This window comes from Falco rusticolus, chromosome 11 (assembly GCF_015220075.1).
Source record: "Falco rusticolus isolate bFalRus1 chromosome 11, bFalRus1.pri, whole genome shotgun sequence".
Lineage (NCBI taxonomy): Eukaryota > Metazoa > Chordata > Aves > Falconiformes > Falconidae > Falco > Falco rusticolus.
In genome coordinates this window covers 10,977,369-10,995,688 of record NC_051197.1, presented here as the reverse complement: position 1 = coordinate 10,995,688, position 18,320 = coordinate 10,977,369, and the positions used below count along the sequence as shown (strand labels likewise).

Sequence of the window (18,320 nt, the reverse complement as noted above, 5' to 3'; positions counted from 1 at the left end):
TATTTTTGAAGAATGTTGCATCTGTTAAATTAGCATTTTCTAAGAAGAAAATATTCTGTACGGGAGGGAAACTCGGATGTCTATAGTCAAGACTGAATTGCAAACAAAAAGGAACATATGTTTTGTTCATATATGTTCCTTATTACCTCTAAATATCTAAAATCACTGAAGTGCAAGGAGAAGAAAAACAAAAGAGGGGGAAAAGACAGTTTTTTGTGAGCAGTCATATATGCAACAGAAATTGTTGCTGAACAGTAGCTAAAAAGCAAAGCTAGAAGCTTTTTTTTGCCAAACTTCCATAGAGTTGCCTGTATAACAAGTTTTACTCAAATGAGGACATTTTGGTGTGCACTGGTTTATATTGCTGCAGGTAATTGGGTAGACTTGTATTACATTGTGAGACATTTTAGAAGCAGTGACCCCTTAAGTAAAAGGGTGTACCTTGGATATAGCATTTAGATTGTTATCCCTTAGAATTTTGGAGGGTAACCTAGACAGTTTGGCACCACCAGGCTATGAAAAGAAACTTAAATCTATAAAGTTCAAAAAGCTATGTATTTGTGTTAGCACTGATTTTGATTTCACAATGAAGTATTTGTAGCATTTTCAGACTTGCTACTATATTGAAATTCTTATGGTTTGATTTAATTGTATTGTCTTAGTTTGGTGCCTGTTCGGTGTTTGCCTTAAATTTCTGTTCTTAGCTGTGGTTATAATTTGGTTGTACCAACAGAAATGGGAAATGCTCATGTGAACTTGGTATGCAAGTATTTATCTGGTGAGGATTACAAAAAGTAGTATGTGTTAAAATACAAGCCTGTTTGCTGAAGGCAGGCAAATGCCTTGAAGCTTCATAGCTTAAGTTAATGAAAATAACTGTGCTTTAGAACAAAGCATTAGTTCTCAGATCCTTTATTTGGAATACTAGCTTTTTGCTTAACAGCTGCGTACAATTCAGTGAACTGCAGATGTGTTTGCGTGTTACAATTCTGCATATTACTAATATTATGTATTTTCAGTTTGTCATGGTAGTGTTTGTACTGTCTATCAAATGTAATGCCAATAATTTACTTTAAAATAATTCAAGATTTTCTGCTTTCTAATTAAAGCAGAGAAATTCATCTATAAATCCAGTATTTGTCCCTCTGCGATGGTGTTACGTACTGAAGTATATGGTCACTTTCCTATCTCTGTATACTTTCTGGTGGGCTGTATGTTAATTACAGTTACAGTTAATTAAGCCTAGAAATTAAGAATTTTTAGATGAAGTGGGCTTCTAAAGTGATGACTAAAGAGCTGGTCACAAGATGAACACCTAATTAAATGCAGTGAATCCTGGGATCTTCGAGCTAGTTACATGTTTGGAGCTGCTTTAATATGCTTGTGGTATTGAAATACGTTTCACAAATTAGAATGGCAAAAGGTCTCTTGCCAGTATAATTAATCTCCTTTGAAGAATAGCTCTATTAAGAGATGAGTAGGTTCAGTAATGCACAGTGTCAATTTAATATGCCAGCCTTGACTGCTACAGCATTTAATTCTTTTCTTATTTGTTATAATACATTAGATAGATAGCTAGAGAGAAGTGGGATGTGGTACGGGAAAGCCCGAATACTCAAAGCTATGTACGTTGTTTCTGCTCCCTCTTTTTGGGACTGTAGGTTATCAGTGGATTTTACTTTGCTAAATTGCTTTGCTGGCATTCAGAAATGTGTGGTTTTTTACTTTCTAACCAGTACTAATCCTACAGATTGTTTGCTGTGCTTAAATTGCCTTCTTTCCAGCTTTGAAAGTGTTTGCAAAGCAAAAAGATAAATTAACAATAGCAAATCTATAGAAATTAGTTTGCAGCTAATAAGACTGAAAGCTGGACTGCTTACCAGCAACAACTCAAGAACTGGAAACACATCAAATTCTAACATGCTAAACTACATAAGCACAGTTTATTGGTAGAATCTTTCAGGTCACATGTTATGTAAGAGTCTGGATTTATGTGTCTGCATAGCAGTTGCCACTAGATCCTTGACTTGAGGAAGAAACCAGGGCAGACTATATGCTGAGTCCTGTCATTGTAGAATGATAGATGTTGATCTGATTTGTGTGCCTTCTAAATATATGTGAGGATTTCAGAGGATGACCTTCAGTTGTTCATCTACCCTTAAGACGGATGGCTCTGATGCTAGTAGATTAAATTCTGGTGGGGAGCATCCTCTTCAACACTTTCAAATCCCTAAGATAGCCAAGGAAGTAATCAAAGAAAAAAAAAGACATAAATCATCATTGTGGGCATCTCAGTGGTGTTTTCTGCTATCAAGACCCAAATACAGTAAAAACTGGAGCACAGGAAGTGTGTATAAAGTGTGTGCACAAGGAACAGAAGTATAATAATGTGGAAAATCTCTTATGACTTAGTTTGGGGGTTTATTTATCTGAAATCTTGACCTGCAGGCACCCTGTTGTAAAAAGAGTTAGAACTTGGAATGTACTTTTAAGTGCAGCTGATACGAACGATCAGGAATATGGATGCATTCTTCTATGAAGAAAGGCACGAATAGCGTCAAGGTTTGTTAATTTTAGAAAGGAAAAAGAGCTTGTGAAGAGAAGGTTGTGATTGTTGTAGAGGAGGTAGATTGGGAGTGCCTTTCTTGCAGGTGTTTATTTTGACAAACCTCAATGTGAATGAATCAATGCTGTAAGGTATTAATATTCCTGGGCTGGAGCATTTACGGGTGGGCAAGGGATGATTTTCCCCTCAGGTTTATTGTTAAGGCCGGGTTGCTGAACTGGAGCACTGCACTAATGCTGAGTATGTGTTTATGTTTGTGGAAAGAGATGTGGGTGGTTTTGTGTGTGTCCCACCTCCTCACTCCCCGTACCTCAAGCACTGTCTCCAGTATTTTGTGAAAGAAACATCTCGCAGCGTGCTACCCGTTAATTAGGACACATCTTACTGCATTGCTCACTGTCTAATGCCTGGAAAAGTTTGAGATGTTCCAAGAATAAGAAGCTGTGCATGTTCCTTCTGCCAGCAGTGGCAATGGGAACACATTTGAAGAGGCCTGTCAGTGGAGAATTAGAAACTTGCGTAAAAGAGATTCTGAACCTTTATTTTTGATTTTTTTTTAATACTACAAGCTTCAGTTTTCTAAATCGCTCCCAGTACTGAACTGAAATGTGCTGTACTCCTGGAACTGAAAAACTGAGCATAATTTTTGAAAATGAGGTTGAGGGTTTTAGCAGGGTGGTTGTAGTTCTCTCTTTAGCCTAAAGTTTCTTTCTTATGTTCTATACCACGTGCTACCGTTGCTTCATCTTCAGAGATGAAGCCTGCTGACTGTTAATCCTCTGCTGCCAGATTTGCAAGATTTCCTTGTGGGGTCAGTCTCCTTTCTCTCTTCAGAGAATAACTTCAAATGACTTAACAGTTTTACGTTTACTTTGAAGGTAATAGTTAAAATGAGATGAGACAATTGCATATTTTTTGCCGTTGTAGAGTGCCAGATAGTTAACCTTCCCCTGGTCTTGCTCCAGAAGAAGTGGTTAATAAAAAAAAGCCTCTCATTTTGAATAATGATCAGGAGGGTGGAAAGGCTCAAATGCAAAGACTTGAATTTACGAACAAGCTGAAGAACTTCCTGTGTTGGATGACACAGAGCCGGTGATTTATTCTGAATGTTGAGTTCCCCGAAGCTGTGCGGATTAGGCAATGCCGAGTGGAACGGGAAAATGGTTGTCCTTGTGCTGATGGGACCTTGGCACTGCAACTGGAAACCTGGCCACTGACGGAGCTAGCATGCTGTGGCATGTTATCTTTGATGGTCAAGTTGGGGTATGCTTCTTAGATGTAGGAAAGAATATTTACTGTTTATTTCCAAATTTTTTACTCCTTTTTTATTTAATTTTAGATAAATCGGGAACGGAATCAATTGTAACTAATATAATGGTGTATTTCCCCAGTGCAAGTTGTTCTTCGTTACCAAAGGCTGTACTTCCAAGCAGTAGCATTCCTGGCCACCCGGAGGAGTGGCTAGCTGGCTACAGATGCGGGTTGGTGGGCGAGCCCGGGTCGTTCACGTGGAGCCCAGGTGGAAGCGCGGCCGCATCCGGCGCAGCGGCGGCGGGTCCGTGGTGCTGCTCTGCCCCCTGCCGGCAGGCCGGGCACTTGCCGCGGAGCCTTCCCGCCGCATTCCCGGCGGGCACGCTTTTGCAACACGTTTTTAGACATCCAGGTATTGTTAGTGATAACAGCACAGGCATATTATTTTGGGATCGTGTTCCACACTGACCACTTGCTAATAACCTGGCCTTTTTTTTTTTTTTTAGTTGGAGTATGAATTAGCTTCATATTTTAATACTGTACTGTGGTTTGCAGCATTCTTTTTCTGGTAACAGAGAGGTGATGGTTGGGATAGTTATGCAAAAAACAAAGAATTTTCTTTTCTTTAAATATTATTCGGAGGTAATCATATAAATCATTGTTTGCAATTTTTGGGTCAGAAGCTGTGCTGCCTAATTGTGTTTTGGTCTGTGGCCTGCCAGGGGGTGCTGGAGTACTGGCGGTCTCGGTATAGTGAATTGTATTTTCAACAAAATGACACCTTTGCTACAGGGCCAACCTCAAGAAGAGCTAGAGAAGTTTTCCCATGGGCTATAGCAAAAGAAGACCTTAACCTTGTGTTTGTCAGTTCGTTGCAGAAAGTAATTCAAAAGCTCTGATACAGTGCAGTGGAACTAGAAATTCAAGCTGCTTTATACTCTGCTTCAAAAAACCCCTCATAGTTACAAAATTTTATGACTGGGTCTTCTGCTTAGCCCCTAGTGCTTTAATAGATTTACTGCGTATTATTTAGGGTCTCTGCTTTATGCACACATCTGGGTAGTGGTTGTTAATCTCATAGTGATGAGGTCTTGGAAGGAATAGAGTTTGTAGTGACTAGCAGGTATCTGACGAGCAAACTAAACATTAGCTTACAAAGCAGAATAGCTGATCTTCCACCGTACTTTCTACCTTTCTGCTCAATATGTATGCTGGCGGTGAGGTGAGTGCACAGAGCTTAGACTTCTACCTCCCTACAAAAGAATTGATGTAATCTCTGTCTTTTTACTGAAAAATTCAATACTAGTTGGGGACAAATCATTAATGCCAGTTGTGCATAGAGCTACCTCCTGCTGATTCACTGTATACTTATTACAGCAGCAGACATTTGAATCTGATTAGAAAACTGTCTTCTGAAACGTGCAGCTGCTCTTTTCCCCAAACCTTTTGTCATAGATAACCTTACTTTTAGTTTGTTTTATTAGTGGTAATATATTGACTATTTAAGTGTTGCTGAATACAGCTGAAAATATTTTTGTCTGAGAATAATCATTAAAGTTTTAGCAGATGAAGATCATTAATTGTTTTAGGGAGTAGAGAACTTTAAATACTTCACTGTACAAGTAGAATTTCGTATTTTTGTATTGTTAGAAAAGCAGGAGACAGCGGAAACTATGGTTGTATGAATGAATGGATTTATTACTGCATGAAGGCATGGGAATTGCATTTTAAAATAGCAGTCGTAATTGTAGTAACCTGAGATGGGAAGTATGTGGATTTGTAAATTAAGACCATGTGAAGTCTTAAATTTATGCATGCTAATTAAAAATTTGCATTTACTTACATGCCAAAGGCTATGGGTGAATTTTTGAGTTTGGGTATGTTATCAGTTTTGGAAGATGTGGCTATAAGGAGAAATAATATGTGTGTTACTTGGAAGAACTAAAGCAGTATCCAGACTTGCATTTGTTTGAAGGGCCTGGGTCTGAGGAAGAAGTAGGAAGCAAGTTCTACACAGAGGATTGAATGTATTGGCATGAGCTGAATGATAAAAGTAAGAACAAGGAATTCGGACCTGAAAATGTGGAACAGTAGAGAATAATTAGGCCTTTGCAAAGAAGTAAATCATATTGTAAGCAAACTGCAGAAGAGCTGCTTTGAACATACTTAAGTATTCTGTGCAAAATTGTGAGCATGGGGCAGTGTTTAGAGTGCTTGCAGAGACTTACCTTTGTCACAGCTTTAAGGTATTTCTGGTAAGAAAATTAAAATGCAGGTGCTATAATTCTGTGTTTTCGTGATAGATTCAGGACACATGCTTCACTGTGCATTCAAAATGGATAGTCCTGATAGGTTTTTCACTAGTAAACTTCATTCTGAATAATTCATGTGTATCTGTGTAAAGAACAGCAAATGATTGTGATAAATTCTGTACTAAAGTTATATTTAATATATAGTGCATATTACTGAAACACAGTCAGCATCTTTTTACTCACTTCAGTTAAGTGAATTCCATTTTGGAGTGGACTCATTGGTTCAAAGGAGATTTTCATACCTGAAGGAAAATTTGAACACCCTTCTGTGTAACCTGAGGCTTGTCATTGTAGGAAATATGAATTCATAAAACTTGCCTTGTGATAATTGTTAAGCGCTAGACTGTCAGTTTGAATGATTGCAGTTCTCATTATCTTCAGAGTCTGCATGTAATTTTTTTGTCTGTGAATATGTTGAATTGATTTTTGGCACATGTAGTCAGTTCTGTTCCTGACAGCAGCACTATTGTAGGTGTAAAGTGAGAAACTGCCGTAGTGTGCATGGAAAATTAGCTTTTTTGCTTGGGGGAACTGTGGGGAACTTGAAATATAAAGAACTATTCAAACTGTCTTGAATGTGCATTGTCACTTACTGAGGCTTTGTTCTATAAGAGTGTTGTTCTGTGGTTATTATTAACCTCTCTATAAAAACATACTAATGTAGACAATAAAACTCATGGTTTTTTGATTTAAAATAGCAAAAAAATTGACTGTTTTATTTTCGTGATTTTTAGCAGGTATTTCTGTAGAAAGGCATTGTGAGATGTCCACATTTAGTATTTTAACATGGCTGTCTTCTGTGTCTTGTAATACTTCTGGGAACTGTTTCCTGGGATGTGATAATAGGTGGATCCGTCTTTAAACATGAAGTAGTCTGTTTGCATAAGTTTTAAACTACTTTGTTCCCATAATGCAAACTGTTTTGAGCTTTAGGACATCTATAAAAATCCCCTGTAACTCTAAAAATAAACAAAAGTTTTGGAGATGTAGAAATTAGTAGCGTAACCTTCCATGTGTGGCTGCTGTTTTTTGTTTGGTATGTTTTCCTATACTGTATCATTTTGGTTTATCCAAGCCACACAACGTGTCTTTCCAGCCATCCAAACTGGTTCAGCTCCAGAGACAGAGTGATTGCTTATTTTACCACTTGGAGGAAAATGGGAATATGGTGGTTTCTGTGCTTCACCTCTGGACAGCTGCAGCTTGGAATCTTTGCTAAGAGTTAATCTAAAGTCCTTATTACCTTGAGATTCCTAGAGAGGGAGAGGTGAAATCTCTTGGCAGAGGTAAGTGTAGCCATGCAAGTGAAACACAGCATTAAAGCCCAAGACTTCTGCAACAGTCCTGATATCGGAACTCTGATAAAACTGAGAGGCAGAGAGGTTAAGTCATTTGGTCATCAGTAGAACTCAGAGTAAAGCATACCTCACAGACTTTCTGGAAGGCTTATTTTTTTTAACGCTCAGCAAATGTTTGAAGCTGAAATAAATGGTGCTATGAAATAACTTATTCCTGCAGTTGCTGTATCTAGTGTGCCTGTGTCGTTCTCTTATTTCTGATTGTCTTATAGGTATTTAGATTTTCAAGTCAGTTGTTCAAAAGCCAGGGAATACCGTGATCTATTCCCTGGCTTTGCTATGTTATTATTGCTAACCCAAGCCTTCCTGCAGGGATTGTGAGTTTTAAAGTCTTCCCTGGTGGGAACTGCAGAGTCCTTATGCTGTGAGAATATGAGGTATGAAGTCAGAAAAACCATTACACTAGCAAGCTTGATTTCGAGTCAGTTATCTGTAGTTCTACCCTTTGTGAACAGAGACTAGGCTAAATAATGGCCAGGCTGTTTTTTCAAAGCATTGTTTATTATAGGAATAGATGAGGAGAATTCTTGGATTGTGGCATTTAGATTGTGGTCAACTAAGTATGTATAGTGGAAAATTTGCTGAGAGGATGCCTTATGTGTTCAAAACAAACCAGCTTACCTAAGCTAGTTTATTAGTAAATAGTGTGGAACAACTGAGTTGCTTCTTGCTTTTGTTGTTTATTGCAGTGACCAAGTTTCCATGGGGGGGAAAAAAAAAAAAAAAGATTCACAAATATAAAGCGCTGTCATGTTAAGACTGGTGCGGGTCTGTGAAAATGTGTCAGTGTGAACTTTAAGTTACTGACAAGGGGGAAATGTTTATAATAGAGGATTGAAAGATGTGCAGAGTTTCAGATCTGTCATAAAAGGATGTGAAATGTAATTAACCTAAAATAACCCTTAAAATATTTTTGAGCCTGATAAATGAGCTGTTGAGATAATGACAGATTTTAATTTTATACCTTAAATAATATCCTATTAAAATCCTCAAGATTTTGCTTTGTGATGGAATTCACTGCAACTTACGTTTCCACAATGACCTCATGATTCAGTAACATTGTTAATATATTTGGTGCATATTTGAGGCGTAAGGTCTAGGTTAATGGCAGCATTTGTTCTTTAAGTGCTTGAAGCCACAAAGCTCTAATTGAAGATATGAATGTTCAAACCTCATTATTTTAATGTGGTCATACGGTATAGTGACAGAAAAAGTAGTTATATGATGAACTCCTGTGGCAGTGTTCATAATTTGTCCACAAAACCAAATTACTATGTGGAACTTGGAATTAAAATTCTCTGCCTGGGAATTTAAATAAAACATGAAACTTCAGGTTTAACAGTTTCTGTTTTTGTCTTCACTCAAAATTAGAATTTGCATACCTTTAATATAGAGAATACTGCTAAGTCATTTGTTCACACAAATGAAGTTACAGTGCATACACTAAATTTTTCACACAAAGACTTCTAGTTAGATAACTTGTTACATATTTGTTTCAAATAGTTAAGTGTGCAGAGGTACTTTTGGCAAGTTTTGTTTCCAAGCTGATTTTCTAAATATTTGAAATTGAACTAATTTAATGGATGAGCTGTTGCCAAGGGAAATACATAGTGTGTTTATCACAGTGTCGAGAATCCAAGGGTTGAAGACAAAGGTCAAAATGTTCATTACTGCTTGCATTTCATCAGTGTTGCTAACCTTGGTTGCCTGTTGGCAGCTTTGCATACTGTGCTGTCTCTAGCATGAGCTAGATCCCTTTTAAGATCCCTTCTGCCTGTCCTGATGTTCCTAAGCAATCCTTTCCCTCCTGTGTTCTCCCAGAAGTGTTTATTTTTCTCTGTGGTTTCCCCTGTCCCCAGAAAACAGGAAAAAAAGCCTCCCCACAGTAAAAATTTATTCTTACTCATTGATGATAGCCAGAAAAGTTGTGAATTCAGACTGCTTTGTGCACTAATATACTTCTGTGACCTCCATAATTCCTCTCCTGTAAATTCTTTGGGCTGTGGAATACTGGTCTAGGAATCTTAGTGGGAGACCTACAGAGTTGTGTCTTGTATTACAGTTTTACTGTTGCTCAAAATTTGCCTGTCCCTTTCTTACCGTAGAGTTATGAGTTCTAATACAACCTTCATTTCTGTACTATCTCCTTGCTAAATGAATCGTGTTCTGAATCATGGGCTTTTGATCCACAGGCTCTTTGACTCTGCTCAAATGACAGTATGCAATATAAAATTAAGTTGGTGGATATTATTAAATCTGTTGATAACTGTTTGGTTTTAGGTAAGTTTTTGTTGTTTTGCCTTAGAATTCACTTATCAAATAATTTCAAAATTAAATTTACTTTCAAAAAGTAAAATTAGAGCGTTACAAATTTAAAACATGCATTTCTTATCAAAGAAATCTTAAACCTTATTAGAAGAAACTATGCTAATGAAATAATCAGAGAAGTTTGTCAAGATAAACTGATGAGGTTTTCAAAAGAAAAGAGGAATAATTTGTAATGTCATGTACATACAGAACTATCTGAATTGAGAGGAAAAGTACCATGTCAATATTGTCAAATTATATTGATCAGACATCAGCATCAATCCTGATTAAATAGGCAGCTGTTTAAAGTGGTATGTTTGACAATGACATCTTTTAATTTGCTATATGATTATTTGTCTGCTGCCGTGTTTATTTTCTCAATGTAACTTACATACTGTGTTTAAAATGTTGCAGACTGAGAAACAGTTGAATTATACCAGACATACAGTAGGAAGAAAATCAGACCTTCTTATGGCTGATACAAATGTGTATGAGTATCAGGTAATATCTGTGAACAGACAGTTGATTTATGTAGCAACTTAATTCCAAGAGAGCACTCTAATAAATTGAATGGAATGTTTGTCTTTTAGCATTTAAAAAAAAAAAAAAAAGGTTATTTAGGCATCGGTTATACGCAGATTAGATTTAAAAGAACAACGGTAGCAAATTTTTGTATAAATGAGAGGTGTTGAAACACTGAGGGACCCCGTTCCATGTGGATTACTGTCAGACAGATCTACTGTATCAACTTCCCTGGGAAAGTGTCAAGAATGGATTAAATCCTGTCTAACTGGAGGGGTGCTTGGCCATTAAATTTGGCTCTACAATGATGTGATAGATACCTCTTGCCTTTCTAATTGCTAAATTCCTCTATTTTTCTATAAGCAAAAGGTAAACTGCTGCTCTTCCCCCTGGCTTACTATAAATTGCAATAATTTCAAGGGAAAAGGTATTGTGGTGCCTAACTTCTTCAATGAATTACATTAGTGATGCCTACCCTTTCATCTGATATCTGACTTCTTTTTTGACCCATTATTAACAAGGCTTTTATCATGAAGCTTTGCCTGCATTGTATGAAATCTCCATCTGAGAATAGTCACGGACAACCATTAGTTATTGTTAGCTCCATTTTTCCTTGCACATCAGGAAACTTCTCCGGTAGTTTGGGGGTTCAAAAGTAGGTAATCACAATTTCACGTTCTGGAGCAAGCAGTGAAAGGCTGGTTAAACTCCATTTAATGTTGAAGTAAAATGGATAAAGTTGATTTAACTCCATTTTACCTAAGCTATATAATAGAGCTTATGCTTTTTGTTACAAGCTTCTGTTCTGTGTTGAATCCCTCAGTTCAGAGTAGTGACAAGTCTATAATAATGCTCACTACCCGCAAGTATAATTGTTACATTTTCTCCTGTATATTTTACAGTTAATTACTTTAATCCCATAAAATGCTGAAATTCTGACATGGCTCTGCTGAGGATGGCTGTCTCATTTACGTGCAGTTTGGTGTCCCAGTATTGTGTCCTCAAAGTATATGGGAAAGGTTAAAGAGTTTGGGGTTGTGGCTGGGTGATGCTGCATGTTTAAAGACAAAGCATCAGTGAGTAGCACAGACCACCTAAGTGTTGAAACCTGGATCTAATTAAGCAGCAGTAATCTGGGGCCTGTATTACCCACTGTATGACAAGGGTAGGTGATGCTGACTGCAGTGTCCTGAGGAAGATCGGACAGTGTAAGAATCACATGTTAGTGAGAGACTTCAATTACTTATATGTAGACTGGATACATGCCACACTGGGACAGGAATGAGAGTAGACTTTATGTGTTCAGTGACTGTTTCACAAGAGAGATCAAGCCCTAGCAAAGAGCCCATGGCAGGAGAAGTAACATTGTTTTTATCCTTAGCAGGCTCAGTTCTGGTTCAAAGTAAAGTCAAAAAACCACCCTAAAGGTTGAAACTGAAATACATGTATGCAGAGCTAAAAATAGTCAAAAATCAGCTAAAGTTCCTTTCAGTTTCAAAAAGATGAACTGATGTAGGAAGAGAAAGCTTGTTGAAAAGCAAGGAACATCAGCTAAGAGACCTGCATCTTTATAGTCTTCATGGAACCAAGTTAAAGACCTCTTCTTCAAGGCAGAGAAATGCAGAGTTCCCCCCCCCCCCCCCTCCCCAAGTAAGAATTAAGAATGGTTAAAAGGAAAGAGAGTGGTTAAAACCAGAATAAAGGAAGTTGTTAATTCAGTGAGTAAAAGGAGATAATGACACAGCTTTAAACTAATTCAAGTATGAAAGGTGTGAACTACTATTAGTGCTGTATAGTCAATTGCTTAACATAGTTTCAGTAGTTGAGCACTGGAAACTGGCAAATGTGGTACCAATACTTAAAAAAGGTATCCAGGAGAGATCTGTGGAGTTACAGACTTGCAGATGTTCCCTTCCTGCTATAGTTGCCTTTTTTTCAAATTCCTTCGAGTGTAATTTACTGTTTGGTTGCATTAACACAATATTTGAATAGAGCAGCCTTACCAAGTCATTCAGATAACCCCGACAGTGCTGACCTCACTGTTTTATACTCTGCTATTACATGTATGCTTGTCATCGGTGATTTTATATTTATTTCTAGGCCATCAATTAAAATGCTGAATAATGTTATATGCATGACTGTTCTGTTGACACAGAATGGTCATATTCAGTAGCAATTCTTCTGACAGCTACTTTTAAAAATTCACTTGATTGGCAGGTTCTTAAGAAAAAGTTTTGCTGTTTCCTAGAGATATGTTTTTTAGAAATGTAGTTTGCAGGCAAGTTAAAAGCTTTGAACAATAATGTCTGATGTCTACATGTTTACTTTATCAGCAGAGGTAGTAATTTAAACACCCTGATCCCCACTGCCCCCATACAAAAACACCTAAGAACTCTTCTCAGAAATTGTGGTGATTTATTTGCAACCTTATTTTTCCATAAAAATCTCAACAACTGATGTTACTTTTACTTTTTCTTTGGAAAAGCTGGCACAGAATTAAAATAAATATTTTGCCCAGGATTGGCATTATCCTAGTTGTTCTGAAACCTCCTGGATAATGTGTTTACTCCTTGACTCTTATTTGGCTGGGTAAAGGGCTTTTTTTGACTTGTCTCCTGCTTCCTGTTGTAAAAGAAGCTTTAAAGGCAGTATGGGGAACAAAACGGGACTGCTAGTGTGGGAAATTCAGGAGCACAGGACAGAGCACAAACTGCTAGAGTAAACTGATATTGCTGATGTCTGATAACTTTGAGGTATATTTAGAATCGTCCTGCTGTTGTTTTGTCCATTGCAGCTCATGCTTTCATTTAGTCGCTTTCTACTTGAGTGACGTCAGAAGGAAACTTTAGGAGACTGGTTTCTTCAGCTTCACGACCTGTTCTGGAAAGAGCTTCTCCTTCCCTTGAATTCCACCTTGGCTGTGCAGATTTGTGTTTTGCTATGAGATCATTCTGTCAATATAGGCTTGTTTACTTCACAACTTTGGCAATTTTGGAAGGCTCCTTTCAGTATTAAAACATCTACCTTTCACATTAGCAGATCATTTTTCAGCATGGAACTGTGAATTGCTACTGGTGATTGCCAATGTTTCTTTCTTCCCTGAAGACCCAATGTTTTGGTAGAATTGAATTCTTGTTTTTAAATGTAGTTTACTGCATTAATTAGTGTCTTTCTGGATCCTGTCAGACTCAGTATGGTAACAGTCTTCTGAGAAGCTTCCTTTATTGATGCATTTAGAAAAGGCTCAACTTCCTTCATGGAAAGAATTTTCTCTAGGGATGCTGCCAAGGCTTAGAAGACCAAGAAATCTTATGGCTTTGTATTTGAATGTAATCAAACTGGCACTCTTAATTTTGTCTCTTTAGAGCTGGAACAGATCTGTAGATTAATGTGTATTTTTGGCATTGGCTTTAACCAAAATTGAAAGTAATGGTATAAATGGTCATGATTGCCAGAAACATTGAGCAGTGATAGGAAATCAAAGTTTCTGCAACGTTCCTTCTTTCCTGGTAACTTTCAAGCCACTGGCCGGTTTCATCCAGGCTTGAAAAAGAGAAGAAATGTCAAAAATAATTGTAATTGCAATTTCGTAAGAATTGGAGCTGAGTAAGAAACACCCCCTCATATCCTCTCAGAGAGAGACAGTTCATTGTTTAATGTGGCTTGGCAGCGGTGGCTGACACTCAAACGTGACAGCTCTCGATTAGCTGTGGGAGATGCTGTCGCCAGTTGGGTGGAAATAAAATAGAACCAGGGTTACCTCTGTGAGGACGATGGGAGGAAGCAAGATGACAAAAAGACTAACTTGAGTCAGTAGGAAACTGGATGTCTTTAATTCTGTTTATATTGCAGTACTGCAATATAATAGTAATAGAATATAATACCTATATAAAATTATGCATTGTACATTATATATGGTATTACATATGATATAGACTATATATAATTATAATAATACTATAAGAAGAATCTGACATTCTTCTGTTTCCAAAACCATCGATGTTCGTGACCTATTTCTGGGCCAGGTTGGAAGGACAAATTTGAAATGCTTCTTGTAATGCTTCTGTGTTGTCCGTTTGGCATGTTACATTTACTGTGGAACGAACGGTGCGATGCTGCTCCAGCAGACTGAAGATCCTTCCACGTGCTGCCTTTGCAGCATTTTGCAGTTGTCGCAAGCTGAGACTGCGCCGACGGGTCAGTGCCAGGACTGGTGGGTGTCTTTCCTGGGCTGTAAATCTGACCTTTCAGAAAGGCTGAGAGCGAACCCTCACATTCAGTTGTGCGTATTGGAGCAGAGCTTACTTGTGGCATCATCTGCAGTTTATTTCTTTGCTTTTCATAATAAAGACATTAAAAAAAATAAGTATTCTACAAGCTTGAAAGAGAGACTATTATCTAATTGGCTTTTGGTTAGGAGGATACTGATTTCTAGGTCAATGTAAAACAAATGAGCATTTAAATTGAAGAGGAGCAGCTGTTCCAAAGCCCCTTTCCACAGTGCCTGGTTTTGTTAAGGATAATTATGTCTAATTTTAAATTATGATAGCTTTGAGTATTGAGCTTCGCCTTGTTACATCCACTAGTTCATTCTCCTTCATCAGTAAGAATGTTCCATCATGGAGCTAGGTTTCTGATTGGATTTATTATTCTGGGCCTTTTGAATTATGAAGAGAAATACAGCTTTAAAGGTGGGGTTTGCAACACTTTCATGACAATGTTACCATACTCCCATCGTATTTTTCAAGGTCTCAAGACAGATACAATGTTTTCTGATTCCTGTGGAAAGGTACGGCTGGGAAAATATGTATTTATGTAGATGTGTAAGATTTTCATTCGTATTTTTTAGCTTGAAAATGGAAACAGACTCTAGTGCTAAAAAATCCAAGAAAACTCTTGTCAGCCCTTGGAAGCAAACATATGCTAAAGATGTCCTGTGGATTACATACTGCTTGTTTCAATTAACACATTGATATTCTCTTGTCAGTTCTTGAGACAAAAGCCCAGGTGACAATTCAAATGGTGCATGAGAATCATAATTCAATTTTTTTCTGGTAAGCTTAAATATATTTTTTTATACAAAGAACAAAAGATTTCAACTGCTAAGCTCAATGTTATATTAGTAATTCTATAGGATGTCTGAACACTTTAAAGAACATATATTGTAAAAAGAAGCATGTTTGTTTTTATGAAATGTTCATTGCTGGACATGGCGGTATTGTAGTGTCATGCGTAAGAATTCTGTGTTTGAATTGAATTTAGAGTAAAATGTAACTATAACTATCAAGAAATGTAATTTTTTTAAAATTTTAATTTGAAATTCAAGCATTTTCTTACCTGCTAGTTTTATGGAAAGAAATTGTCTTCATATGTCTCTTAAAATAATGAGTTACACTTTTTCTCTGAGAAATATTCTTTGAGGCTCTAAGTCAACATCTTACTCTTTTGTTTCTTCTCCGACTAAATGTAATAGGTTCTATTAAACAAAGCCAAAAAGTTTGAGAGATTGCCAAATTATTATTATGCATCTGCTTTTTTTTGAGGAAAAATAGCTCTAAAAGAAAAAAAAAAACCCACAAAACCAGGAGAACTCATAAAAATGGGAAGCCTGACACAGACCTTGGAGGAGAGCAAGATGTATTTTTTTAAAAAATTTGTCTTGAACTGTAAATCTTTTAAATCCTGAATGAATTAATTCTTTTATCTTTCAGTTTTTGTTCTACTTTAGTGGATAAATGTTGGGTAAAGGGTTATCTGTAAAAAAACAAACAGCTTTTAACTTGTCTAGCATTTTAAGAGGATGACAAAATTGTGAGAAATGAATAGCAAGATTTTGTCTGATACCAGAAAGGAAGAATAAAAATCTGTCAGAATCTATCAGCAAAAAACTGCTGTGAGATGTCTCCTTAGACAGCAATGTAAGCTTAGTCTGGTATAGACAAGGAGAGTAGGGGAGAGTAAAACCCTCTAACTCCAAATGTTTTGGTTTATCTTTGAGTGTTTATTTCAAAGGTAGTGTTTGAATGTATATCATGTTGATCTTAATCAGGCACAATGGTATGATTTTTGGAGACTTGTCCAAGCAGTTTAATATCAGCTGGAAACCAAGGTAAAAATCAAGGTGTATTGAAATGAATTGCACGTGGATTAAGTTAGAAAAATATATTCAGTGCTGTAGACTTTGTTCTGAGCAGATTAATTAAAGAAAAATCAGTTAACTTTCGTGGCTTTTTTCCTAATGAACATGTTTGACAGTGTAATTTATTATTTGAAAATGTTATGCTACTGAAATAGAGGAGCTTCATTGTTTTGTGAAGCACCAAGTGCTTGTTCTGAAGAATTGAGTGTCCAAAATGACAAATGTCCTATAGATGTGAGAGGAATGTACAGTGAAATACAGCTTGGTATAGTCTTCATGCCTCTGCAGTTTTTGTTCCTGAAACTCTTTATAAAGTAAGTGCTTTCTTGATGTAAGAATTGCGTGGTTTGTACTTCAAAGTCAAAGGTGGTTTTATTGATGAAGGAAGAATCAGGAGCAGAAAAGTTTTGGAAGAGTTTACAGAAAAGGCAAATACATATATGTGAACTATTGCTGGTGCGGTGAGGCTGCAGGAAGAATGCTGCTAGCCAGAAGTATGGAAGGACGGAAGAGGATAGTGGATGAGATGTTCTGCATAGTAAAATTTTGGGGATATTTCTCAGCATGTGCTTGCATGAGAGACAAGATCTGTCTGTAATTTGTAGCTTTTATTGAACTAGTTTCTATGGCAAAATAGCTCCTGGGCTAACTGGGTGCACGATGTCTTTCCCATGGGATTCCTGAAACTGTGGGTTTTTTGGTTTTTAAAGTTTTCCCAATAAATATCAATACCTTTCATTAGGGAGACACACAGGGGTTGGTATTGGGTCCTTGGGCTTTGGTTTTGTTGCCGTTCTGGTTAAAGGTATTCACTGCTGATGTTTAAGTCCTAATGTCTCTAAAGCATGAAGGCTGTCTGCTAAAGTAAGAGAATTCTGATTCTGGTAATGCCATTTAAATATTTACTAAACAGAAATTATATTTCTTCTATTTTGAATTTGCAGCTTATATTGAAAAAAGCTTCTCTGCCTATTGAAAAAAGTGTTTCTCTTAAAAATGGTATTGTATTTGAAATGTAGCATCAGAGAAGCTAGTTTCCATTCTGTTCTAATGCCAATTTAACTTCAGAACAAGAATGTTTGCATAGTGAATTCCACATCTTCTACAAATACTAAAGTTTAATTGAAGATTCCCTTCCAAAGATTTTAGCTTCTGAAGGGGCTTGAGCCAATGAACTTGTTTCTGCCCGGAAATTGGTGTCTCTTCTGAATATACCTGCCATGGCACAGTACAAAAACGGTCGGCCTGTAGATGAATGAACCCTTTCCTCCATCCCAGTCGACAGCAAATTTACATTTGTATGGAAGATTAGTGGGTGTGCCGCCTCTCATAATGTATTGAATGTGGGGGATGGGGCAGCCTTGCCCAGGAATCTAAACCTGGCAAATTGGAAACAGAAAACGCACTGTGAAAGCCTGATCGTTGTGTAAACCTTGAGAATTTTAGACATTTTTTTCAGCAATTCTTCTCCCGCAGACCAAACCTCATAAACAGAGTTTGTTGTGGTTCAGAATGAGTTCCTATTATGGTTCATTGTTAATGCACAGCTTTGCTGCAAAGGTCTTAGTTTATCAAACTGAATCTTGTAAATAAGCAAGAAATCCAGAAGAAATTCAGACAAGCTGTCAGGCGAGTTTTCTTAGGTTGACTGCCAAGTATAATTTTTTTTTTTAAACGTTACCTCATCAACCTTCCTTGTTTCAGTAGTCTGTCAGTTTATCACAAAGAGATGCGTTTTTTATTCTCCAGATAAACACAGCTTGATCAAAATAAATAAAAAAACCCCCAAACACTTAAGTTTCAGATTGACAGCGAAACATTTGGCTCATTTTGGTTGCACAGACGAATGTTACCAAAGATTTGAA

General features: G+C 37.1%; 1 protein-coding gene across 6 annotated transcripts in view; it reads left to right on the top strand.

Annotated features, from left to right (window-relative positions):
• The window catches only part of MAST2 (microtubule associated serine/threonine kinase 2), a 192,301-nt gene that overhangs the window by 24,413 nt on the left and 149,568 nt on the right, over nt 1-18,320 (top strand). The window contains exon 1 of one of the 6 annotated variants that reach the window (XM_037404076.1): nt 4,053-5,039. The exons of the other annotated variants lie outside the window; for them this stretch is intronic. Coding sequence (XP_037259973.1) covers nt 5,022-5,039 — 18 coding nt within the window. The 5' untranslated portion in view covers nt 4,053-5,021. Of the gene's footprint in view, nt 1-4,052; nt 5,040-18,320 lie in introns of those variants that run through there. 6 annotated transcript variants of the gene reach the window in all.